Below are 26,396 nucleotides of genomic sequence, written 5' to 3' on the forward strand. Positions count from 1 at the left end.
TGTGTGTGTGTGTGTGTGTGTGTGTGTGTGTGTGTGTGTCAATGACAGTCGTGACGTACGTGTTTCCGGTGTCATATCATTATTCGTTCGTGATAACTTCCTGTACGTTCGTGTTATTAGGTCGCCAATTAATGCTCGTGTTATTGATGGTGTTATTGGTGGTTGAGAGGGAGGGAGGAAGAAGAGAGAGGGAGAGGGAGGATGTGAGAGGGAGGGGGAAGAAGAAGAGGAAGAGGGGAGAAGGAGGATGTGAGAGGGAGGGAGGGAGAAGAGAGAAGGAGAGGGAAGAAGAAGAAGGAGGAGTAGAATGACTGACTGATGTCCTTCACACACTGTCACATTAACCTTCTCACCAGACGTCACCACTATCCTTCACCTTACCCCCCCTCCACTCCCTCCTTCCCTCCCTCCTTGCCCCCATTCTGTTTCCGCTCTTTTGTTCTTTCTTCCTTGCTTTGCTTTCTCCCCCTCCCCCCACCCCTCTCTCTCTCTCATTATATCTGTCTCTCTGTTTTGTTTGTTTGTTTGTTTGTGTGTTTGTTCCTGTTTATCTGTCTGTGTTTGTTCCTGTTTATTTGTCTGGCCGGCTGTCTGTTGCTCACCATGACAGGGCCTGGGTGGTGGGTGGGGTGGGTGGGTGGGTGGCTGCCTGGGTGGGATGTGGGTGGGTGCAGGATATTGGTTGACGTCACAAGGTTGATGTCTCATGATTCACAGGGTCAGTCTATTTCTCACCCACTACCCTCCACCCTCCACCCACCACCCTCCACCCACTACCCTCCACCCACCACCCTCCACCCTCAAGACACTCAGAAAAGGCACTTGTCTGGCAGGTAAACAACATGAATTACTCACTTCCTGTTGACACTTCTCATTAGTCTGTAGTTAAATCACACTCAGACAGTTTCTCCTCTTAATAATATAAACAAATTTTCATATTAACAAAGAATTATTGGTTACTTGTTTTTTTTCTTGTTCATCGTGTGTGTGTGTGTGTGTGTGTGTGTGTGTGTGTGTGTGTGTGTGTTGTGTGTGTGTGTTTGTTTGTTTTTCGGTCATAAGTACTATTAAGACGGGTGTATAGTATTGACTGATCATGGATTGGGTTAGGTTAGGTTAGGTTAGGGAAGATTAGGTCAGATTAGGGCAGGTCAGGTTAGGTTAGGGAAGGTTAAGTCAGATTAGGTCAGGTTAGGTTAGGTCAGGTCAGACTAGGTCAAGGAACCGTGGAAAATGACCCAAGCTGTGAGAACATTATCAGCCACTGGTTAAGCTGTTGTTGCTCTCCATTGGTTTAAACAAGATGCTGGCACCCCTTAGTCGCCTCCTTCAACCACCCCAGCAAGCAACCTCCCTCCCCTCCCTCATCCTCCAACCAGGGCACCAGCGTCACTCACCACCACTACCACCACGACCCTCCCATCTCCTTACCACTACTACCACCATTATGTGTCTAACCAGTACGACCCTCTATCCTCATGCACCACCACTACCACGACTCCCCTTCTCACCACTACCACCACCATCTACACACCTCACGCCCACCCCCCCACGCCCACCACCATCACACACCTCACGCCCACCACCACCATCTACACACCTCATACGCCCACCACCACCACCATCTACACACCTCATACGCCCACCACCACCACCATACTTTCGATAATTATCATCCCTGCCATACCCACTTCTTTTCACCACCCACCCAGCCACCCACTACACCTGTGACGTAATCACTACCACCATCATCCTCAACCACCAACACCATCTTCCAAAACCCCTCCACCATCTACTACCATCCTATCACCACAACCACTGCCAACCTCAATCACCTACCACCCCAACCACCATCATTATAACCATCTACCACCACCTACCACAACCAGCTCTCACCTGTCAAGTTTAAAGTCTCACCTTCTCCTCCACCCCTCCCTCCAGCTCTAAGGGATGGACTCCACCCACCTACCCCCCACCCCCCCCCACCTACCCCCCACCTACCCAGCCACACATAAATACTGGTCAGAGGACTTATCATTCCCCCACGTCACCCATCACGCCCTCCACCCCACCATCACCCCCACTCACCACTCCCCACGTCACACATCACCACCCACGTCACCCATCACCCCCACGTCACACATCACCCCCACGTCACACATCATCACCATCACCCCCACGTCACCCATCACCCTCCCCACGTCACCCATCACCTCCCCACGTCACCCATCACCTCCCACGTCACCCATCACCTCCCCACGTCACACATCACCGCAACGTCACCCATCACCCCCCCACCCATCACCCCCCACGTCACACATCACCCTCCCCACGTCACACATCACCCTCCCCACGTCATTTATCACCCTCCCCCACGTCACACATCACCCTCCCCCACGTCACACATCACCTCCCCACGTCACACATCACCCCCCCACGTCACACATCACCTTCACGTCACACATCACCCCCGTAGTCGTCTAAGGCCTTCCATAAACCACGTCAGGTGTGAGAACGACACCAGGCCACCCGATACGTGTGTGTGTGTGTGTGTGTGTGTGTGTAGTTTAAAGATGATGAGGCGAGTAGGTGTGTGAGTGCGTGCATCAGCTGGCCACCAGGCGACGCCTCCAGAGAGAGAGAGAGAGAGGATCGAAGTTGTGAAGGAGTGAGGGGAGGAGATAAGGGGAGATGGAAGGAGCAGAGAGGAAAAGGAGAGGATAGATTTTTCGACCCAACCAAACCAAACCCAACCTAACCCGACCCGTCCTAACCTAACCAAACCCAACCAAACCCGACCTAACCCATCCTAAACCCAACCAAACCCGACCTAACCCGGACCCGTCCTAACCTAACCAAACCCAACCAAACCCGACCTAACCCATCCTAACCCAACCAAACCCAACCTAACCCGACCTGTCCTAACCCAACCAAACCAACCAAACCCGACCTTAACCCATCCCAACCCAACCAAACCCGACCTAACCCAACCAAACCCAACCTAACCCGTCCTAACCTAAACAAACCCAACCTACCGTCCTAACTCAACCCAACCAAACCCGACCTAACCCAACCAAACTCGACCTAACCCAATCAAACCCGACCTAACCCAACCAAACCCGACCTAACCTAACCTAACCCAACCAAGCCATCATCTAAGTCAGTTCCTTAAAGAAACTCCTTCTACCTCATTGAAATTTTCAGGTCAGTCCACTTAAAGACGTTCTCTGTGTGTGTGTGTGTGTGTGTGTGTGTGTGTATTCCTCTCGTAGATGTGGATAATGTGCTGTGGAATGATAGATGTGGATAGATTAATGTGGAATAATAGATGTGGATTCCTCTCGACGATGTGGATAGATTAATGTGGAATACTCACCTCCAACCAACTAACCAGAGATCCTTGTACCTAAATAGCTCTGGAGGGTCAAGTATAGTTCAAGCACATTAAATAACTCCTTAAAATATGACCCAATAGCCCTTTACCTTAAGCTCCCAGACAGGTGTGAATTATTACCTTACCTGGATATGGAAAAATAGTTTAATTAGCCGGGGGAAAAAAATAAGGTTACTCAGTGGACAATAACAATAGGGAAAATGAGTGGGTGTGAGTAGGCGGGCGTGGGTGGGTGTGGGTGGGTGTGATGACTGGTGAATGAGGGTTAGGTTAGGTTAGCTGATAATTATTAAGTTAAGGTTATGTAGGTTAGGTGTGTGTGTGTGTGTGTGTGTGTGTGTGTGTGTGTGTGTGGTACGCGTGGCAGGCCGGACTAACGAGCAGGATCCTGTCCAACAGAAGTGCTGGAGTTTGTTCTGTGTGTGTCGTTTCTGCTTACTAATGTACACAGTGTTTACATACATACATACATACATACATACATACATACATACATACATACATACCACCACTACCAGCATCTCCTATCATCAGCATTCTTCTCGTGGCTGGTGACGTCAAGCAGTGATAGTGGTGATGGTGGTGAGGAGGAGGAGGAGGAGGAGGAGGAGGTGTCAAGTGATCAGTGTGTCTCAGGGCTCCTCCTTCACCCCATCTCCTCCTCGACTTGGGGTAGGGGGGGGGGACATAAAGACTAACGACACATGAGCCAGCTTTACGAAGGCCGGATGGGAAGACCTGGTGTTGTAACGTGGGTGACTAAGAGTATGTCTTGAGTCAGAGGTGTGTTGGTCAGGACGGATTTAGGGTGTGTTTGGTGAGAACGGATTTAGGGTGTGTTTGGTGATGTGTTGGTGAGGACGGATTTAGGGTGTGTTTGGTGATGTGCTGGTGAGAACGGATTTAGGGTGTGTTTGGTGATGATAGGAAGGACGGGATTTAGGTGTGTTGGTGATGTGATAGGAAGGACGATTTTAGGTGTGTTTGGTGATGTGCTGGTGAGAACGGATTTAGGGTGTGTTTGGTGATGTGATAGGAAGGACGGATTTAGGGTGTGTTTGGTGATGTGATAGGAAGGACGGATTTAGGGTGTGTTTGGTGATGTGCTGGTGAGAACGGATTTAGGGTGTGTTTGGTGATGTGTTGCTCATACATCTGGCAGTGAGTATTTAAAGCGAGGGTTACCAACATTACGACACTGTTTGTAGTATTGTTTTGATCGCCTCTCCCTCTCCCTCCCTCTCTCTCTCCTCTCCGTCTTTTCCCAATCCTACCTTTTCCCTCCTCCTTCCTTTCTTCCTTTCATCATTCCTCCCTCCCTTCCTACCTGGTCTCCCCCTCCTCCTCCTTACCTGGTCTCCCTCATACTCTATCTTCTGGTAGTTGCGGTGGTAGCAGTGGTAGTGATAGTAGTGATAATGGTAGCTGTAATGGTAGTAGTGGTGGTAGTAATGGTAGTAGTTGTGGTAGTAATGGTAGTAGTAGTGGTGGTAGTAATGGTAGTAGTAGTAGTGGTGGTAGTAAGTGGTAGTAGTTGTGGTGGTAGTAATGGTAGTAGTGGTGTGTAATGGTAGTAGTGGTGGTAGTAATGGTAGTAGTTGTGGTAGTAATGGTAGTAGTAGTGGTGGTAGTAATGGTAGTAGTAGTAGTGGTGGTAGTAAGTGGTGAAGGATATCCCAGCGTCCGGCCACACTATATTTAACACCCTTGTTTGTTGTTTACTTGTTGTCTGGAAGTGTCTTAGTCATACCAAGATTACCGGTGTGTCTGTATGTGTGTGTGTGTGTGTCTTTGTGGCTGTCTTCTCGTGTGTGTGTGTGTATGACTGTTTGTCTGTGTTACTAACTTAACCTAACCACACACACACACACACACACACACACACACACAGTAGCCTTCACCTCCTCCCCCCCCCTTATGTATGTTGTCGCGAAGGCATTTCCCTCCTTGGAATCGGAGACGTGTGTGTGCGTGTGTGTGTGTGTATGAACGGGAGATTTTGCCTAGTGTTAGATTTCTCGTCGTGGAATGTAGGAGGAGGAGGAGGAAGGAGAGGGGAGAGAGATGGAGGAAGGAGAGGGGAGAAGGGTGGAGCTGATAGTAGTAGTAACTGACGGGAACACAGCTGACAGTGACTCAGCTGACAGTGACTCGGCTGACACTTAATCTGGTGGTCACAGGTTAGAGCTTATTCTGAATGCCAGGATCACAGGTGTACGACGACAAGACAGTGCCAAGCAACAGTCTCCCGTATGGGCGACTCACCCTTAATGTATCAGTGGCGGGAGGGACCTTATTGACCAGTGACGTCATACCCCGCCAGACCTCACTATGGCTTCGCTGGATGGATGAGTGTGGATACTTTGTTTATTGTTATTCAGTGTTTTGATTGGACGGTGTGGATTTGACCCCTCTGATAATCCCTACTGATTGGAGGGTGTGGATTTGAACCCCCCTAATTATCCCTACTGATTGGACGGTGTGGATTTGACCCCTCTGATAATCCTTACTGATTGGAGGGTGTGGATTTGACCCCTCTGATAATCCTTACTGATTGGACGGTGTGGATTTGACCCCTCTGATTATCCCGGCTATTAAGTTAAGCGGTGTTTATGAAGTGTGTGTGTGTGTGTGTGTGTGTGTGTGTGTGTGTGTGTGTGTGTCAAGCCAACAGGTGAGTATCAGAGAACCCGGCTATAAGCAGAGGTAGCCTGTTCTTACACGGGGACACCTTACTGGTACTTGAGAGAGAGAGAGAGAGAGAGAGAGAGAGAGAGAGAGAGAGAGAGAGAGACCAGGTATCTACTTGCCATGGTTGTTTTATGAGGCTGGGATGGGCGTGTGGGCGTCCGAGTCTGTGTTATGTGTCTCAGTTAGGTAGAGTGCTCGCCAGGGGAACCTAACCTAACCTTACCTAACCTCACCTAACCTCACCTAACCTAACCTCACCTAACCTAACCTAACCTAACCTAACCTCACCTTACCTCACCTGACGCAACCTAACCTAACCACACGTTGACCCTGATTAATACAGTTAGCGAGAGGTCATACTTGATACCTGGAGTGTGACCTTTAGATGACTCCCACCACCCCTCTCATCCTTCCTTCCTTCCTCTCTCTCTCTCTCTCTCTCTCTGTTTTTGAGCCCGGGGTTGTGCTGACCTGACCTAGCCTAACCCAGCCAAACCTAACCCAAACGTAACGTAACCAAACCTAACGTAACCTAACCTAACGTAACCTAACCTAACCTTCCCAGAATAATGTCAGATAGCAGGTAAGTTTCTCAACACACCTGGGATTACCTGGTCATAATTGTGGACAGGTAGACGGTGTTTATTTTTACCTGCTGGAGAGCCTGTTTGGGTCACCTGCTGATTAACACGCATCCAAGTTTATTTTACCTGTTGATTAACCACCCTCATGTTAACCTAATCTAACCTAGACCTAATCTAAGCTAACCTGACTTGATCTAACACTCTACCACCACCACTACCACTACTACCACCACCACCACCACCACCACCACCACCACCACCACCACCACCACCAACCACCAACCACCAGCCACTAACACACCAACCACCAACCACCACCACCACCACCACCACCACCACCACCACCACCACCACACCACACCAACACCACCACCACCACCACCACCACCCTCACCACCACCACCACCACCACCACCCACCACCACCACACCAACCAACCACACTGACCACAACACACCCATACCACCACCCCTACCACCACCCCTACCACCAGCCTCTCTTCTTTAAAGTATACGAGTGTCATTACTTTGGCGACGGTGATGGTGGTGGCAGCCTACAGGTGTGTGTGGTGATAGTGGTGGTTTATGGTGGTGGTGATGGTAAAGATAATGGTGGTGGTGATAGTGATGGTGATGGTGGTGGTGGTGATAGTTGTGGTGATAGTGTATAGAGAAAGTGTGGAACTGCATTGAGTGGAGAGAGAGAGAGAGAGAGATGACGTGGCGGTATGTGTGTGTGTGTGTCTCTGTTTGCGTCACACCCACGTGGTCATCTCACACCTGCGTCATAAGAGCTTGGAAGAGGAGGAGGAGGAGGAGGACGGACATCACGTGCTGTTAATGATGGTACGTGACTCCTCCTCCTACTACTACTACTACCACACACGTCACCGTATCAACTCCCCTCCCCTCTCCCTCCCTTCCCTCTCTTCCCTCTCCCTCTCTTCCCCTCCCCCTCCCTCCCCTCACCTTTAATGAGAGGTCATTAGGCCACTTGGGAGGGGGAGGGGTGATTCACCTGTTGTGTCCTGGAACGGGAAGGGGAGATGGAAAGGGAGTGTGGGAAGGGAGGGAGAGAGAGAGAGAGGGAGAAATGTCGTGTAACTTGACTGTTTTGACCACGTGAATTTATACTGTATTCTGATGACACATACAGTAGCTACGGAATACAGGAATATATTTGTATTTTCTATTACTAGTTCTGTTTAGATTAAGACACTGATTTTTTTTTATGATTTTTTTTTTATTTTTGTCGATTTTTTGATTGATTTTAATTTATTTTTTGTCGATTTTTTGTGGATTCTTTCGTCGATTTTTTGTGGATTCTTTCGTCGATTTTTTGTCGATTTATGTTGATTTTTTGTAATATTGTCGATACATGAGGCTGTATTTGTTCTATATCTGTATTTTGAGGTGTGGTGTTTGGATGATCGTCTGTGTGTGTGTGTGTGTGTGTGTGTGTGTGTGTGTGTGTGTGTGTGTGTGTGTGTGTGTGTGTGTGTGTCCTGAAACTACCACATACTGAGACATTAAGATGAGGTGGGGGAGGAAGAGGAGGGGGAAGAGGAGGGGGAAGAGGAGGGGGAGGAGGAGCTGAACTTCACTGAAACGTTTTGCTCTTATAAACAAAAATCGTTGAAACGTTCTTATCTTCTTCCCTCCCTCTTCCCCTTTCTCCCTACCCCCCTCCTCTCTCCTCCTCCCTTTATTCTCTTATCGCCTTTACCTCCTCATACACTCACAGCTGTTTGTATACCTGTGTACTCCTTGTTCCGACACCCTTGACCACCTCGCGTGACGCTTACTGCCCCATCTCCCTCTCACCCCCCACTCCCCTCCCCACCCCACTCCCCTCCCCACTCCTACTCACGCTGATGACAACAACTAGAGTGCTGACGGATTATGGGTGTCAGGAAGGCATAGCTAAACTGACTCCACCCATGTATAGGTAAGGGAGGGGAGGAGTGGGGAGGGGAGGGGTGGGGAGAGGAGGGGTCACTACACGAAAAAAATCAACCCCACCTCTCTCCACCCGTTCCCCTCTCTCTCTACTATATATGGTCAGGGTGTGGTGGTGTTGGTGGTAGTAGTGGTGATAGTAGTTGTGGTAGTGGTGGTAGTAGTAGTAGTGGTGATAGTAGTGGTAGTTACAGGATGCTTCTCCGGTCTGGATAGCGGAGATGTGTTGGGGAGTTTATGATGATGCGTGTGTGTCCACTTCGACTACATTTGGCAATCGATAATTTTGAGGTTAAATTGTTTACCGAAGAAAATTGGTAACAGGAGAGAACACTGCCCAGTAGAGGACACACACACACACACACACACACATACACACACACACACACACACACACACACACACACACACACACACACACACACACACACACACACACTTACACACACACACAACACACACACACACACACACACACACACACACACACACACATACACACACACATACACACACACACACTTACTTATTTAGAAATATCGGACCATTATCGTCATAGTTTATCGTGGAGGTTGGGCTAGGTTAGGTTGGGCTAGGTTAGGTTGGGCTAGGTTAGGTTGGGTTGGGTTAGGTTAGGTTGGGCTAGGTTAGGTTAGGTTGGGTTGGGTTAGGTTGGGTTGGGTTAGGTTAGGTGTCTTAAATTGCTGCAACAATCTGATGAAGTAACATAATCCCTGTCCTGTGGTGCCTCGGTGTGTGGTGGTGCTTGACAGATCACCACCACACACCCTTGACTCCTTGACTGAATCTCCGTCCAACACAACACCTTGACAGAAGCTCCGTCTAGCTCCCAGTAACACAACACAACACCTTGACAGAAGCTCCGTCTAGCTCCCAGTAACACAACTCAACACCTTAACAGAAGCTCCGTCTAGCTCCCAGTAACACAACACAACACCTTGACAGAAGCTCCGTCTAGCTCCCAGTAACACAACACAACACCTTGACAGAAGCTCCGTCTAGCTCCCAGTAACACAACACAACACCTTGACAGAAGCTCCGTATAGCTCCCAGTAACACAACTCAACACCTTAACAGAAGCTCTGTCTAGCTCCCAGTGCAACACAACACAACACCTTAACAGAAGCCCGGCCTAGCTCCCAGTAACACAACACAACACCTTAACAGAAGCTCCGTCTAGCTCCCAGTAACACAACACAACACCTTGACAGAAGCTCCGTCTAGCTCCCAGTAACACAACACAACACCTTAACAGAAGCTCCGTCTAGCTCCCAGTAACACAACACAACACCTTGACAGAAGCTCCGTCTAGCTCCCAGTAACACAACACAACACCTTAACAGAAGCTCCGTCTAGCTCCCAGTAACACAACACAACACCTTGACAGAAGCTCCGTCTAGCTCCCAGTAACACAACACAACACCTTAACAGAAGCTCCGTCTAGCTCCCAGTAACACAACACAACACCTTGACAGAAGCTCCGTCTAGCTCCCAGTAACACAACACAACACCTTAACAGAAGCTCCGTCTAGCTCCCAGTAACACAACACAACACCTTGACAGAAGCTCCGTCTAGCTCCCAGTAACACAACACAACACCTTGACAGAATCTCCGTCTAGCTCCCAGTAACACAACACAACACCTTGACAGAATCTCCGTCTAGCTCCCAGTAACACAACACAACTCCTTGACAGAATCTCCGTCTAGCTCCCAGTAACACAACACAACACCTTGACAGAAGCTCCGTCTAGCTCCCAGTAACACAACACAACACCTTGACAGAAGCTCCGTCTTGTCCCCAGTAACACAACTCAACACCTTGACAGGCTCCCGTCTAGCTCCCAGTAACACAACACAACACCTTGACAGAAGCTCCGTCTAGCTCCCAGTAACACACCACTGACAGAGCCCGTCAGCTCAGTAACACAACACCTTGACTCCGTCTAGCTCCCAGTAACACAACACAACACCTTGACAGAAGCTCCGTCTAGCTCCCAGTAACACAACACAACACCTTGACAGAAGCTCCGTCTAGCTCCCAGTAACACAACACAACACCTTGACAGAAGCTCCGTCTAGCTCCCAGTAACACAACACAACACCTTGACAGAATCTCCGTCCTAGCTCCCAGTAACACAACACAACACCTTGGAATCTCCGTCTAGCTCAGTAACACAACACAACACCTTGACAGAAGCTCCGTCTAGCTCCAGTAACACAACACAACACCTTGACAGAAGCTCCGTCTAGCTCCAGTAACACAACACAACTCCTTACAGAACTCCCTCTAGCTCCCAGTAACACAACACAACACCTTGACAGAATCCGTCTAGCTCCCAGTAACACAACACAACTCCTTGACAGAATCTCCGTCTAGCTCCAGTAACACAACACAACACCTTGACAGAAGCTCCGTCTAGCTCCCAGTAACACAACACAACACCTTGACAGAAGCTCCGTCTAGCTCCCAGTAACACAACACAACACCTTGACAGAAGCTCCGTCTAGCTCCCCAGTAACACAACACAACACCTTAACAGAAGCTCCGTCTAGCTCCCAGTAGCTCCCTAAACACAACACAACACCTTGACAGAAGCTTCTAGCTCCCAGTAACACAACACAACACCTTGACAGAAGCTCCGTCTAGCTCCAGTAACAACTCAACACCTTGACAGAAGCTCCGTCTGCTCCCAGTAACACAACACAACACCTTTCCGTCTAGCTCCCAGTAACACAACACAACACCTTGACTCCGTCTAGCTGAAGCTCCGTCTAAGTAACACAACACAACACCTTGACAGAAGCTCCGTCTAGCTCCCAGTAACACAACAACAGCAGAGTAGACTCCCAGACACAACACAACACCTTGACAGAAGCTCCGTCTAGCTCCCAGTAACACAACACAACACCTTGACAGAAGCTCCGTCTAGCTCCCAGTAACACAACACAACACCTTGACAGAAGCTCCGTCTAGCCCAGTAACACAACACAACACCTTGACAGAAGCCCGTCTAGCTCCCAGTAACACAACACAACTCTTGACAGAATCTCCGTCTAGCTCCCAGTAACACAACACAACACCTTGACAGAAGCTCCGTCTAGCTCCCAGTAACACAACACCTTGACAGAAGCTCCGTCTAGCTCCCAGTAACACAACACAACACCTTGACAGAAGCTCCGTCTAGCTCCCAGTAACACAATACAACTCCTTGACTCTCCGTCTAGCTCCCAGTAACACAACACAACACCTTGACAGAATCTCCGTCTAGCTCCAGTAACACAACACAACACCTTGACAGAATCTCCGTCTAGCTCCCAGTAACACAACACAACACCTTGACAGTCCGTCTAAGTAACACAACACAACTCCTTGACAGAATCTCCGTCTAGCTCCCAGTAACACAACACAACACCTTGACAGAAGCTCCGTCTAGCTCCCACAACACAACACCCACAGAAGCTCACACAACTCAACACATGTCGCCACAGCTCACGTCACTCTCTAGATCCTACTTGTTTGTCGCCGCCGCAGGACCATGACCCGGATTAATCCCCGAACCTTATGGACTCTTGTGGGAGGACTCGTGCGGAACTCATTAAACCCAGGTCCTGTAACCTACAACCTACAGCCCATTCCTCCTCCTCCTCCTTCCTTCTCCTCCTCTCCTTTTCCTCCTCTTCCTCCTCCACCCTCTTCTTCCTCCTCCTCTTCTTCCTTCTGCTGCAGGATGGGAGGGGATAGGAAGTGGGGAGGAGGGGTTAGAGGGGAGGAGACGAGAAGGAGGGAGAGGATGGCAGGTGGAGTTGCCAGGTGGCTTATAGCTCTTCCCTCCCCCCCTTTCCCACCTCTTCCCCCTCCCCCCTTCCCTCACCACCTCCTCCCCTCCCCTGGGCTCCTAGTTCCTATCTCCGGCTAGTAAGAACCGAATTTGTCTTACCTATTGAATTTGAGTGTATGTCAGGTGTCGTTGTGTTGCTATTGTTGTTCTCACCACACACCACACCACCACTACACCAACCACACCACCACACACACCACCACACCACCACTACACCACCACCCACACCACCACCACACCACCACCACACCTACCACACCACCACTACACCACACCACCACCACACTACACCTACCACACACCACCACACACCACCACACCACCACACACCTACCACACCACCACCACCACCACACCCACCACCACACACCACCACACCACCACCACCACTACACCACCACACCACCACCACACCACCACACCACCACTACACCACCACCCACACCACCACCACACGACCACTACACCTACCACACCACCTACACACCACACCACCACCACACCACCACACCACCACACCACCACACCACCACACACCTACCACACCACCACTACACCACCACACCACACACACCACACCACCACCACCACACCACCACACACCAACCACACCACCACTACACCACCACACCACCACTACACCAACCACACCACCACTACACACCACACCACACCACCACCACACCACACACACCACACACCACACACCTACCACCACCACACACCACCACACCACCACACCACCCACCACACCACCACACCACCACCACACCACTACACAACCACACCACCACCACACCACCACACCACCACCACACCAACCACACCACCACCACACCACCACACCACCACCACACCCACCACACCACCACTACACCTACCACACCACCACACCACCACCACACCACCACACCACCACCACACACCACCACCACCACCACCACACCACACCACCACTACACCTACCACACCACCACACCAACCACACCACCACTACACCTACCACACCACCACCACACCACCACACCACCACTACACCTACCACACCACCACACACCACCACCACACCACCACACACACCACCACCACCACCACTACACCCACCACACCACCACTACACCACCACCACCACTACACCTACCACACCACCACTACACCCACCACCACCACCACTACACCTACCACACCACCACACACCACCACACCACCACACACCACACACCACCACTACACCACCACACCACACTACACCACCACCACCACTACACCACCACACCACCACACACCACACACACCCACCACACCTACACACCACCACACACCACCACACACCACCACCACACCACTACACCAACCACACCACCACTACACAACCACACCACCACTACACCTACCACACCACCACTACACCTACCACACGACCACTACACCTACCACACGACCACTACACCAACCACACCACCACTACACCTACCACACCACCACTACACCAACCACACCACCACTACACCATATCTCTACCACCATACTACCACCACACCTCCACCACACCACCACTACACCATATCTCTACCACCATACTACCACCACACCTCTACCACATCACACACTATCTACCACCACCCCACCACCCCACCACACTACCAAGGACAACCAATATAGCTTGCATCATACTACTCTTTCCATCATCAAAAGTCAGATGATTAGTGGTGGTGACGGGGCGGAATATTGCGTAGTACTGTAGTAATGGATGCAGGAAGTGTCGTGTTGACGGTTGCAGTGTTCACATGTTGCGCTCTTACCGTTATGTTGAGTTTTAGTGCTGTGACGGTAGAATACATACATACATACATACACACGACATGTATACAAAACATACTTACACCGGTGAGTGGCTCTAACGCTGGTAACTAATGCGGCCTCACGTGTTTATGTGGTTTTATTCTGCTGTTGTCAAGCTTAGTGCATGACAGTGACTTAAAATGATGGTATGACGTCACGCGAGCTACCTGACCAACCATAATGAGAGAGAGAGAGAGAGAGAGAGAGAGAGAGAGAGAGAGAGAGAGAGAGACCCTAATATGTGTCTGTGTGTGAGAGAATTACTATGATAACAAGTAAACTATATTAATATTACGTATATCTTTTCCTATATAGTACCTAGTATGGACACCTGTATATATCTTCACAACACCTGTAATGTAGATGTCATTAACCTGTGAGTGTTTGTCTCTTGTCCTTACAGAATACGTATGGGCGTCCTGACGAGGTGGTGGCGGCAGAGACTTTAGCTAACCACCTCAGATGTAACAGCAGTTTTATACACGATATATTCCAGGTAAGTCAGTCTCTCTCTCTCTCATTTTTTTATATATCCCGGACAGTCATTTTAAGCTTAATTAGTTAAGTTAGTAATTCACCGCTAATTGATTGTGTGTATAAAATCATATTAGGTTTTTTAATACATTATGTTTTATCCTCATTGAATGAATATGAATGTATCTGGTTTTTTATCCAGTGAAATCAAAGTCATTTTAAGGTTAAAAGTCTTTGAGTTGGCAGTACACCAGGAATGGACCATATTGTATCACGTAGAAAGACTGTTTAGTCATATTGTATCATGTAGAAAGACTGTTTAGTCATATTGTATCATGTAGAAAGACTGTTTAGTCATATTGTATCATGTAGAAAGACTGTTTAGCCATATTGTATCATGTAGAAAGACTGTTTAGCCATATTGTATCATGTAGAAAGACTGTTTAGCCATATTGTATCATGTAGAAAGACTGTTTAGCCATATTGTATCATGTAGAAAGACTGTTTAGCCATATTGTATCATGTAGAAAGACTGTTTAGCCATTTTGTATAGTGTAAAAAATTTACTGTACATTATAAGATCCTCATTTGCCCCTATGTTCCAGGCACAGTTCCGGTCGTCGCTGAAGTGCCCTCACTGCCAGAAGGAATCGAACACCTTCGACCCATTTCTCTGTGTGTCCATTCCTATCCCCCAGCGACAAGTACAGTCCATATTTGTTACCATTGTCTACCTCAATCAACAACCCAAGCAGGTGAGCGCCTTTAAGCCTCGGGTTTTCTTTTATTTATATCCTTCCTGGCAGGTATAAGGTGCACCAACGTCTGTGATTGTAATTGCTTAACGACAGGACTTAACGACAGGATCTTTAGCCACATGGACAGTGTTTTATGCCTCAAACAGTCTTCTTATTTACTCGGATCAGTCACTGTAATCATCAAGGGCTCACATTCCTGATCCACTTAGTTCCTACCATAGTAAAGGATCACTTGATACCCACAACTGTACCCATCAAGGGGCTTGCATTCCTAATCCACTTAGTTCCTGCCATAGTAAAGGATCACTTATTACCCACTACTGTACTCACCAAAGTCTCACACTCCTGATCCACTTAGTTCTTTCTATAAAAAAAGTGGAAACAGTGAAGGAAATGAGTGTGTTGTTCCATTGTATTACATAATATCTTTATTTACATTTTGTTCATCAGTCTTGACATTTACAACCCTCTCTCTCTCTTTCTGCTTATGTGACCTTTACTGCTTGGCTCTTTTGTAGTTTGTGCTATAAAACGTTGATGATGATGGTGATGATGATTAATAATGATGATGGTGATGAATGATTGATGATTATGATTATGATGAATGAATGATGAACGATGATGATGGTAATAATGCCCAGTGATTCATACTCTTATTAATTATTGTATAGCTTCACCACATGTGTTAATATTCCTCTCTATCTCTCTCTATCTCTCTATCTCTCTTATCTCTCTCTCAGGTCCAGCTGGGTGTGAGTATAGAAGCCAACGCGAGTGTCCGAGAGTTGCGGAAACAGTTGGCGGAAGACTGCGGGATCTCTACCGAAAGCCTTATTATTACGGAGGTGGACGGGGAAGGATTCCATAGAACCTTTACTGGTGTGTACGGCTGGCCACGTGGCGTTTACTTACTAGTCTTTGAGAACATCTTTAGGAAATATGTCTCTGTCTGTCTCTTTCTCTCTCTCTTGTCTAAGCTGGGAAATATGTGTCTCTCTTGGCCTCATATACACATAGTTTGATATATTAATAATAATAATAAGAGCTAGTCTTCTTTAGCTGCTTCTCATATCAACCCAAGTTCACCAAATGTTTCCGAGGCTTTTTTGCCAGCCCATGTGTCGTCAAGTAGATTTAAAAGTTGTGGTAGCTTGAATTGTTCCTTTGGTTACAGACGGTGCATCGGTGAATGTGATTAGTGATAATGACCCTATATATGCCATTGAGTTGCCTCCTCACAAACCGCCCACGCAAGAAAGTGGTGCCTTCATCCTCGTCACGTGGGTCAATGTAGTCCTGGCTGAACCCGACAATATAAGGTACGTCTTTTTGTGTGTCTATGGAGTTTTGGGTACGTCGGAGCAAGGGATCGTACGCGTAACTTTTGCTATAAGAATCGGTGAATTGGAGATGTGTTTTGGGATTTTTTTTTTTTTTTACCAATTTACTGTATGTATATACCGGGTATGTGTGGAAAATAACATCCAATACAGAACTCAAGGTAATTTCTATGTAAAGTTTGTCACATAGCAAAAGTTATCTTGGATACGATGTTTATCCGTGCCTGTGTCCACTTATCCATCCAGTTGTGACTGTGATATAAGAGAACAAAATGAGTTATTCCTATTTTTTGGGGGGGTCACAATTGTCTTAGTTATAATCATCATTTTCCTCTATATCTAAAGTAGTTGTGGATTATTTTATCTACACAAGCAAGGCAATAGGGTGATCCAGATCTTCCTTATTATATTATTACCGTCATCATCATCATCTTGTTTCAGGTTCGGCGGAGTTTACCAGAGTCAGGTGGTGCGAGATGTCACTTACGTAGATCTACAGAAGCTCCTCCTCAAAGAGATGACCACCATGGTTACCAACGACACGCTAACGTCTGAACAGGAAGTGAGATTTCCCGTAATCCTTTTTTTAAGTTGAGAATAAATGTAATTAAACTATCGGGGTTAAGTCAGGCTAAAGCTCGAGTAAGTAGAGACTGGGTGTAGGGAGTGAGGAGATTGGGGTAGACTGGGTGTAGGGAGTGAGGAGATTGGGGCAGACTGGGTGTAGGGAGTGAGGAGATTGGGGCAGACTGGGTGTAGGGAGTGAGGAGATTGGGGTAGACTGGGTGTAGGGAGTGAGGAGATTAGACTGGGTGTAGGGAGTGAGGAGATTGGGGTAGACTGGGTGTAGGGAGTGAGGAGATTGGGGCAGACTGGGTGTAGGGAGTGAGGAGATTGGGCAGACTGGGTAGGGAGTGAGGGAGAGTAGACTGGGTGTAGGGAGTTGGGGCAGACTGGGTGGGGGAGTGAAGTGGCAGACTGGGTGGGGAGAGAGGAGATTAGACTGGGTGTGAGGAGAGGGACTGGGTGTAGGGAGGAGATTGGGGCAGACTGGGTGTAGGGAGTGAGGAGATTGGGGTAGACTGGGTGTAGGGAGTGAGGAGATTGGGGTAGACTGGGTGTAGGGAGTGAGGAGATTGGGGCAGACTGGGTGTAGGAAATAAAGAGAATACAAATCTTTCTTTATTTTGTTTTTATTATTAATTTTAAACTTCTTTTTTTGAATGAAGTCTCACATTTCACTTAATGCTGTACTTACCTGTGATATGTTTATGCAGGTGAAAGTACTGTACTGGTCTTGTCCTGGGTACTTTCTCATCGACCTCTTGACAAAAATGTTCAATCTTTTCGACAGAGTGGACTGTTTCTGATTGGTGTCGACGATGGTGGAAGTTGTGTCGTCTGCCTTGACCCAGCCCTCGATGTGCCGCTGTTCCATGAAAGTGTGGAGCAGGCGTTGGCACTCTGTGAGTCTTCTGCTGGCCCCCCACACATAAAGCTCATTCTGCAGTGGACTTCAGAAGCCAAAGAGAAGTGAGAATTGATGTTTTTATTACTGACAACTTTATTATTGAATGTTTGTTGTAAAGCGCTCGATAGATTAATAGACAGCTTGACATGACTGAAGCAGAAGTTCGCTTACAGTTTGAGTCACCCCTTGGCAGAATGGCTGTGGGCTAGTTAATGGGTTTGTCATATTCTCACACTTCACCATTGTTTTATTTCTGATCTTTCAAGAGTTGTTTGTTTCCCACATTTATATATTTTATTATCACTTATGCTTTATTCCTTTCTTCTCATTATCTTTCCCTCCCCCCCATTATACAGTGAAACCTTTATTTAATGGACTATATAGAGATGAAAGTCCATTATATCAAGGGTTCGTTAGATGTGAAACCCCAATCTAATAGTTTATATGAAGGGAAAAGTCCATTATAGGGAGGTTTCACTATATCCTCATCCTTGCCAGCTTCAGGGAAATATAATCCTATTAAAACTCCCAAGGGATAATAGCACTCAGACAGTCAAGCCTCTTCCTCACAACACATTTATTTTAGTCACTACTAGCAAGAGGTAACTGTGCTAGCCGGAATATCATGTGCTGAGTCTTTTAAAGTTTTTACGAGTTAGCTGTGGCCGCTGATGTGTATTTTCCTTTGTCAATCTGTGTTAGATTCACAATCCATCATCATATATCTTGTTCAGTCCATATTTCTTCTCCTCCTTGTTCTCCTCCTCTTTATCCTTCCTCGTTTTCATTTCCTTGGCAGCTTCACCTCATTCTCAGCACTTATAAAGCAACATTCAGGAGTCAAACTATATGGGGAAAAGTCTCTATATATATATTGCCATCATGTTCTATATATATATGTGCCACGGAGCCTTGGTGTGGCGAGACATTCAGGGTGACGAAGGCCGTGATTACTTGCTCCTTTTAACGTGAAACAAAACAGCATCATCGCACAAACTTTAGAAGCCAACAGATATATACAACAACACAGGAAGAATAGGTAATTGCACAAAACACCATATATGTTTTTATGTTTATATATATATTTACTGTATATATATTCCTAACAAATCATTAAGTTCAGACATGTGAAGGAAACTTTTTAAACTATGAATTATTGATACCTATATTAAGATTGAGATTCATCACTTAAAACTCTGAATTGGAGTCATAATAATTGACAGTTGATTTGCAAACACTGTACATTTAGACAGTGGTATTATGACTTATACACCAAAAAAAAGATTCATTAGCATCAGCAAATAATAGTTGATTTTTTTGTTTTTCTATTTATATATTCTGCTTCTTAGTGCACTCTGCTATTGGCATGAAATTCTTACTCCACAGGTCTATCAGGTTGGGTGCATATTATAGGTTAAAAGTAGATTCTACCAAGTATTGAAATATTATATGCAACTTCAGTTTTAATACTATAGTTCTAGCATGAAATTCACTCCTCCTCCTCCTCTTCCTCCTCCTCCTCCTCCAGTTCAGTTCATGGTACTCAAACGAGCCTCGGTAATCTTCCAGGTACATTATTGACGATGTTGACCACGTGGATGTCCATTCTAGTGTGAAGGACTTGAAGGAGAACCCCCAACATTGTGCCTCAGTCTCCCTGCACCAGTGTTTACAGGTACTACTAGTTTGTGCTTCATTGATGTTGTTATTTGCACTGTGCTTCAACAACCGAGGTATTTAAGCGTCGTTTAGGTTAGTAATTACACTAGTCCGTCATCAGTCAAAGAAATTATGAGATAGAATTAAGTATTCTTTCTCAGGCTAACGTGATGGAGGATTGAACTTTGGCCGCAGTAGTAAGAGGGACACACACACTGCCCCTCCCACCACCACACTGTATAGCAGATGTTTATTTAAATACTTTCAGCTTTCTTAGGAATGAAAAAAAACTGATAGAGAATTATTATTATTTCTTTTAATATTACAGTCAATCTATATACAGTACAGTATATATGGATTTACATTTTTCTTGTATCCCCGACAGCTTCACACGTCGGCTGAGAAACTCGGATGTGGCGATGCATGGCACTGCCCGACTTGTAACCGCAAGCAGCAGGTGGTGAAGAGACTCATGCTATGGTCAGCGCCACAGATACTTGTCATACACCTAAAACGATTCAGACAAGTGAGTACATTACAGTATTTATCTACGACTTATTCTTCATTTCTTGCTTTCTTCCTCGTGTTCCATAAAAGACAACATGAGACAAAACTGCTAAAAATCAGTGAGGTAGTTTGGTTATTAGGTGAATTGATTATTAATATGATAATTAATCCATCTCAACAGGGTACCCTTCAGACTAATTCATCCAAACTCTCCACTGCCGTCAAATTCCCACTCGCTGGATTTGACATCTCCGACCACGTAGCCGGTAAACCTAACACCACCCACACCAACACCAACGTGGACTCCAGTGTGTTGGGAGGCGTGTGGTCGCCCTGGAAGAGACCAAAGCGTTATATACCTCACAGCGAGGATAATGTTTACGATCTCTACGCTGTTTGTTACCATCATGGGAAGGACATGCAAGGGGGTCACTACACCGGTGAGTTGTAAAGTGTCGTGCGAGGTCGTTTGTTATGATTTTCTGACCATTTAACTGTTTAGGATCCATTTAGGTACATATTTGGAGCCTGTGAAGATTAGAGTCCCCAGTTTATATTCACATGATGATTAAATACCCTAATGCTAACCCAACCCAATCCTGACATTAAAACAGTCTACCATGCAATCATCTGATATATTAAAACATAACTCTCCTCCCTACAGCAATGTGCAAGAACACTGCTGACAACAAGTGGTACAGCTACGACGACAGCAAAGTGGAAGCCGCCTCGGAGGACAAGGTGGTCGACCCTGATGCCTACATTCTCTTTTATCAGGTGAGGGAACGGGGATGGAAGCACAACCTGGGTAGAGAATAGGAGGCAGGTGTTTCGTATTATTCACAACTTTAATGTTACTAAGCTGACTATTTTCTCTACCTGGTTAATTAGGGAGGTAGATGTTAATTTTTTCCTATTGAGAGATATTTTACCTTCCTCATGTTTATAATATGTCAGTTGTAGTAGCTTTTAATGCATAAATTATTGTGTATGTGATTGATTGTGTTATAAAGAATACATTCTAGGAGTTGAAACTGACAGGATCATTTGATGTTGCAGAGGCGAAGTGATGCAACCCATTTGAGCTCCATTGATGGAAGTTTGTTAGAGCATTGGGCTTATAGAATACCCCTGTCATACCTGCCGTCATCTCTCACGCCACTGGCTAACAAGGAGAACAAAGGTGGGTCCATACAGTGCGTCATTCAGAGTTGAGTTTTACGAGTGACTCTGCTTTTACTTTGTCATTTGTGTTCCTTGTTCTTGGCATCGTATTCAAACGTCTTATCCTCAAACACATCATTTCTTTCACTGCCAACATGTTTTTTTTTTTCCTCTTATCTACATTTATCATCAACTTTTTCCATCAACACACACTTTCATTTTTTTTCCTCATCTACATATATTATAATTTTCTCCATCGACACAAATTTCCAAGTCTGTCCATAATTATTCACAACTTTTCTTCTGATTGTAAAAAATTTCCTCTTCAGTACCACCACCACCATTTGAGAGAGGACGGTCGTACGGGACGTTACCTGTGAGCGCAAGGAACCAGAGGCAGACTTCAATAGAGAGGGATCACTCGTCTGACACCGAAGCACCGCTGGCTTCCCATGATGTGAGTCCAGTAGCTTTAAAGAGGAATGTGGTGTTTGTGTGTCATTGTGAGACATTTGGTTATTGAGAGTTCCCAATACTGAACATGTTAGAGTTGAGTTGGTACGGTATGTATGTATTATCCCGGAACAATATCTAAGCCTGTAAATTATATCTGTGTATTGTTTGTTAAAAAAATCAAAAAGTCCTGAATTTGAAGAAAAAATAATTCATTCCTATTTTGTTTTTTGTATGTCCAGTAAGAAAGTTTCTCCTGTAGTAATTCATCTTAGTAATACTCAGAAAATGTTATTCTTTCCTGATGCTTTCCATTTGAGTCTTAAATATATTTTTTTTTTCAGGAATCGCCCATCCTGAAAAGAAGATCCACCAACACTTTGCATGAAAATGAAGATTCACCCAACGATGACGCACCAAAGTCAAACCTCAAGATAGAAACAATTAAAGTTGATGTTTTGCCAACACAGAATGGAACAGAGAATGGTGATGAACATATGGAGTGTGATAATAGTGTTTCCAGCCTTCAGGACAGTGACCAGGAGATGTCAGAGTTGCCGAGGAGTTCTTCTGGCAAGACGGTTTTAATATCTCGATGCCAAGCTCTAAGAGACCAAGACCTGACGGATGGAAGCGAATCCCCGCCAGTTTCAGGTACCCCTAATGGACACGCAGAACCCGCACAGACTGACGAGGTGGCGAAGAACGAGGAGACCGACGTGCCTTTATTAGACAGCCGAGAGACTGAAGATAGCCAAGAAGAGCAAACACCTGAAGTACGAATCCACCCAGCCACACCAGAAGTGCTTGCAGCTCATCAGGGACACACTGAAGGGCAGCCCAAACGTAGCGTCATCACTCTTACCCTCCGCCCTAGAAACCCCAGCGAGTGCTCGAGTGGAGGAGTGTGTGAGTCCCGCGTGAGAGTCGTGTCTCGTACCCCGAGTGTGGTCAGCTCGTGCAGCACCGCCAGCAATACCAGTAACCCCGTAGTAAACGGCGTGGATCACGTGTATCAGAATGGTAATGTAGACGATCACCACAGAGAAAAAATATTTGGTCTTTCTTCTGACTTGACACCTGAAGTGAGGATCACACCATTGCCCAAGTCATTTGAGCAAGCGGCAAACCTTGTTCCCTCCAGAGTGTCGACACGGTGCACAAATGCAAACAAAACTGCGAGCTTTGTCGTGATAAATACACCATCAGTCAGTCCAAGAGCACCACGGCCAAAGACTCCCATCTCCAGTTGCTTAAATGGCTCACCAAGACCTTTTCCCCCACGAAATCCAACAAAACCGAGGGATTCTTCTGCAGATTCGTTTAAGAATCAGCGGCCTATGGTCACTAGGAAAGAAAATATGGTGTCAACAAAGCAATCTATAACCAATTGCAAGAACCAAAATCTGCTGCCATCAGTTAGTTACTGTGGCTCTGTTAAGAACTGTTACAATGGTGTAAGTGCTAAGATTGACCGATTTGAAAGAGGAGACTTCAAGTGCAATTCTAAATGTGATAAGAGAGACCTTGGGTATGAGAGGGAGGACAAGTACAAGAGAGAACAGCCATATTTTAGAGATTCAGTTTATGATCGAGAACTAAAAGGTGACAATGACAGCAACAAGTATGAGAGGGACTGTAGGTACAACAGAGACATTAAATATACCAGGGACTCAAGGTATGATGGTGATCTCAACTTTGATAATGATTTTAAATTTGACCGAGACTTGAAGTTTGACAGAGACATCAGATGTGATAGAGATTACAAATATGACAGAGTGAATCACTGTGACAGGGACTATGACAGAGGGAACCATTGTGACAGAGAATATGACAGAGTGAATCACTGTGACAGAGACTATGACAGAATGAATCACTGTGACAGAGACTATGACAGAGTGAATCACTGTGACAGGGACTATGACAGAGTGAATCACTGTGACAGAGACTATAAGTATGAGAGAGAGGGGTTGTGTGAGAGGGAGTACGAGTATAATGGAGACTCCAAGAGTAATCGAGATTTTAGATACGACAGAGATCTGGCGTACGACCGAGACTCAAAGTACGACTTGAAGTACAGCAGAGGAGAGGCCAGATGTGAGCGAGACTGTATATATGAGAGAGGAGAGAGCCGGGACCACTGCCCCTCACAGGAGTATCCTAAGGGACTACCCAACACTGCCACAAACCCCCCAGTAATCACCGAGTCCAGCGTATGATAGCGCCTACAGTGCTGTTTGCACTTCTTACCAGAGTCATTTAATTTTTAGCAAATTGTAATTTTTTCATAAAAAAAAAATATAAAACCAAAGGTTTTATGAGACAAGTGTGATATAATTTATTTCATGTTACCACAGAGATGTATGTACTGTACAGTAAGTGAACATCAGATGGTAGCCGTTCATTCCACTTGACATGATTGGCAACATGCAGCTTTGGTATTTGCTTTGAAGAAAGTCTACAGAATGTTCTTTCCTTTCTTAAGATATTTATATGGTACATGTGTATTATCTTTTATGCAAGTCTTTAGCATTTAAGATATTCAGGTTGACTATACATTTTATGATGCACATATGCTTTTTCACATGCACGTGCTGTTTATACATTCCATATTTGCAGATTTCGTACATATAGAAGATGTGTAAATACTTTTTACCGAGAAATGTTTATTAAGATTTTTATAAAACGTGCCTAAAATGAGGTTTAAGAATATATATAAATATATAAATAATATTGAGTTTAGTTATTGAGGTGTGGCAGTTTGTGACGGTTGGCCTCGACCGGTGTGAACGCTGGCAGCTCAAATATGTTAGGGGAGTTCCTGTGCCAGTGACAGTCTGTACACTCTGCCATCCTCACAACAGGCAGCAGTTATTAATGAAAAAAATGTGTTTGGTTATACAAATGTTGTATCAGCTGTGTGACGTTGCATTTTCAGTATGCACAAAGTCATGAAAATTCTTCTTAATATAGATAATAAATATGTGGGGTGTGAATGTTTGTTGTTTGTTTGGGATGTGTATGTAAGTGTGTATGTTTGTATGTTGTCTTAAGATAGGCATTCATTCATGTTTCAAATACAGGTATAGTGAAAATTTTACTTAGCAAAATTTGAAGATGTTTCGTGGACTTTTCTTTTCCAACCTTTTATGGACTGAATTGAAGTGATACATTACAGTAATGCACTCACGACCATACCACTAGATGCACTTCAGATTGTCTCTCATGCTATTTCTACCTTTTTATTTTAAATTCAATGACAACGCCCTCCCCTCCCCTCCCCACCCAAGTCTTGACGGGGAACAAGAGACACCTTTTGAATGTCGACACCTGTCAAGCTGGTTGTGGTATTTTAACAAGCGAGTGTTTATTTTTACAACTTAGAAACTTAGATAGATACACAGGTGGATTTCTTATATCAAGTGTGTTGCGAGTGTACTTCTTGGTTATGTTTCTCGTGTATGGACTTTCATGTGGCTGTGGTGAGCTTGTTACTGTTTTATTTATGGCTGCTATATTTGAAAATCAACCCAAAGGTAATGTATTTTTTTTTTGACAAGAGACCATATCAGTTTTGTTATTCTACGAAGGCACTTGATTTGTATATATTTGGTCAGAATAATAATAATAATAATAGTTGCTAAACCCTCTTTTTTTTTTATTAAATATGAGATCCTTCAGAATATTGTCCTCTAAGTGGTAATACAATTTGACCTGATGCCACACACCTATAGACTGACTAGTACCCCCACACACCCTAATGCTCCCCATACAATCTATATCTAGTTCTCTCTGATCCTACTCCTATTCTCACTACCAATGTACATCATCCTTTACCAGGCCACTTGTGTTAAAATATTATATGTATGGCTGAGTTTTGTGCTGTGAATACCAGAACAGTACACATCTCCAGCTGTTTGGGGCAGTGCTCGGTCACCAATGTAATTTTCCTTCAAAATCCTAAAGTCTATCGGTATCTATGAGATTTCTTGACATATAATACATAGAACTTAAACTTCATGGTATCTTCTTGCCTTAGATATTGTCTAGTTACTCCAGTACAGTGCATTGGTTGGGATTTTTACATGGTTTTTATTTAATGGTTTGTGTCTGGATTGTCTCTGACTCAAGCATGCAAGGTTCTTCATTTGGCAAGAGAATTGAATATTTCTAACCTGGATAACGATTCAGAAAAAAAACTGTTTGAATGGTGGATTTTAATCTGTTGTTTATTATTAAC

At 45.6% G+C, this 26,396-nt stretch overlaps 1 protein-coding gene across 3 annotated transcripts in view; it reads left to right on the forward strand.

The window, feature by feature from the left end:
* The window catches only part of LOC121863074 (ubiquitin carboxyl-terminal hydrolase 31-like), a 57,054-nt gene extending 31,249 nt beyond the window's left edge, over positions 1-25,805 (forward strand). For all 3 annotated transcript variants that reach the window (XM_042361573.1, XM_042361572.1, XM_042361574.1), the window contains 13 exons: positions 14,734-14,826; positions 15,410-15,559; positions 16,303-16,441; positions 16,737-16,881; positions 17,344-17,464; positions 18,257-18,435; positions 19,943-20,048; positions 20,418-20,558; positions 20,721-20,979; positions 21,204-21,316; positions 21,599-21,722; positions 22,033-22,160; positions 22,501-25,805. In XM_042361573.1, coding sequence (XP_042217507.1) covers positions 14,734-14,826; positions 15,410-15,559; positions 16,303-16,441; positions 16,737-16,881; positions 17,344-17,464; positions 18,257-18,435; positions 19,943-20,048; positions 20,418-20,558; positions 20,721-20,979; positions 21,204-21,316; positions 21,599-21,722; positions 22,033-22,160; positions 22,501-24,375 — 3,573 coding nt within the window. In that variant the 3' untranslated portion in view covers positions 24,376-25,805. The remainder of the gene's footprint in view (positions 1-14,733; positions 14,827-15,409; positions 15,560-16,302; positions 16,442-16,736; positions 16,882-17,343; positions 17,465-18,256; positions 18,436-19,942; positions 20,049-20,417; positions 20,559-20,720; positions 20,980-21,203; positions 21,317-21,598; positions 21,723-22,032; positions 22,161-22,500) is intronic.
* Positions 25,806-26,396: the final 591 nt, after the last annotated feature.

The sequence above is a fragment of the Homarus americanus genome, unplaced genomic scaffold (genome assembly GCF_018991925.1).
Source record: "Homarus americanus isolate GMGI-L3 unplaced genomic scaffold, GMGI_Hamer_2.0 scaffold54679, whole genome shotgun sequence".
In the NCBI taxonomy this organism is placed as follows: Eukaryota; Metazoa; Arthropoda; class Malacostraca; order Decapoda; family Nephropidae; genus Homarus; species Homarus americanus.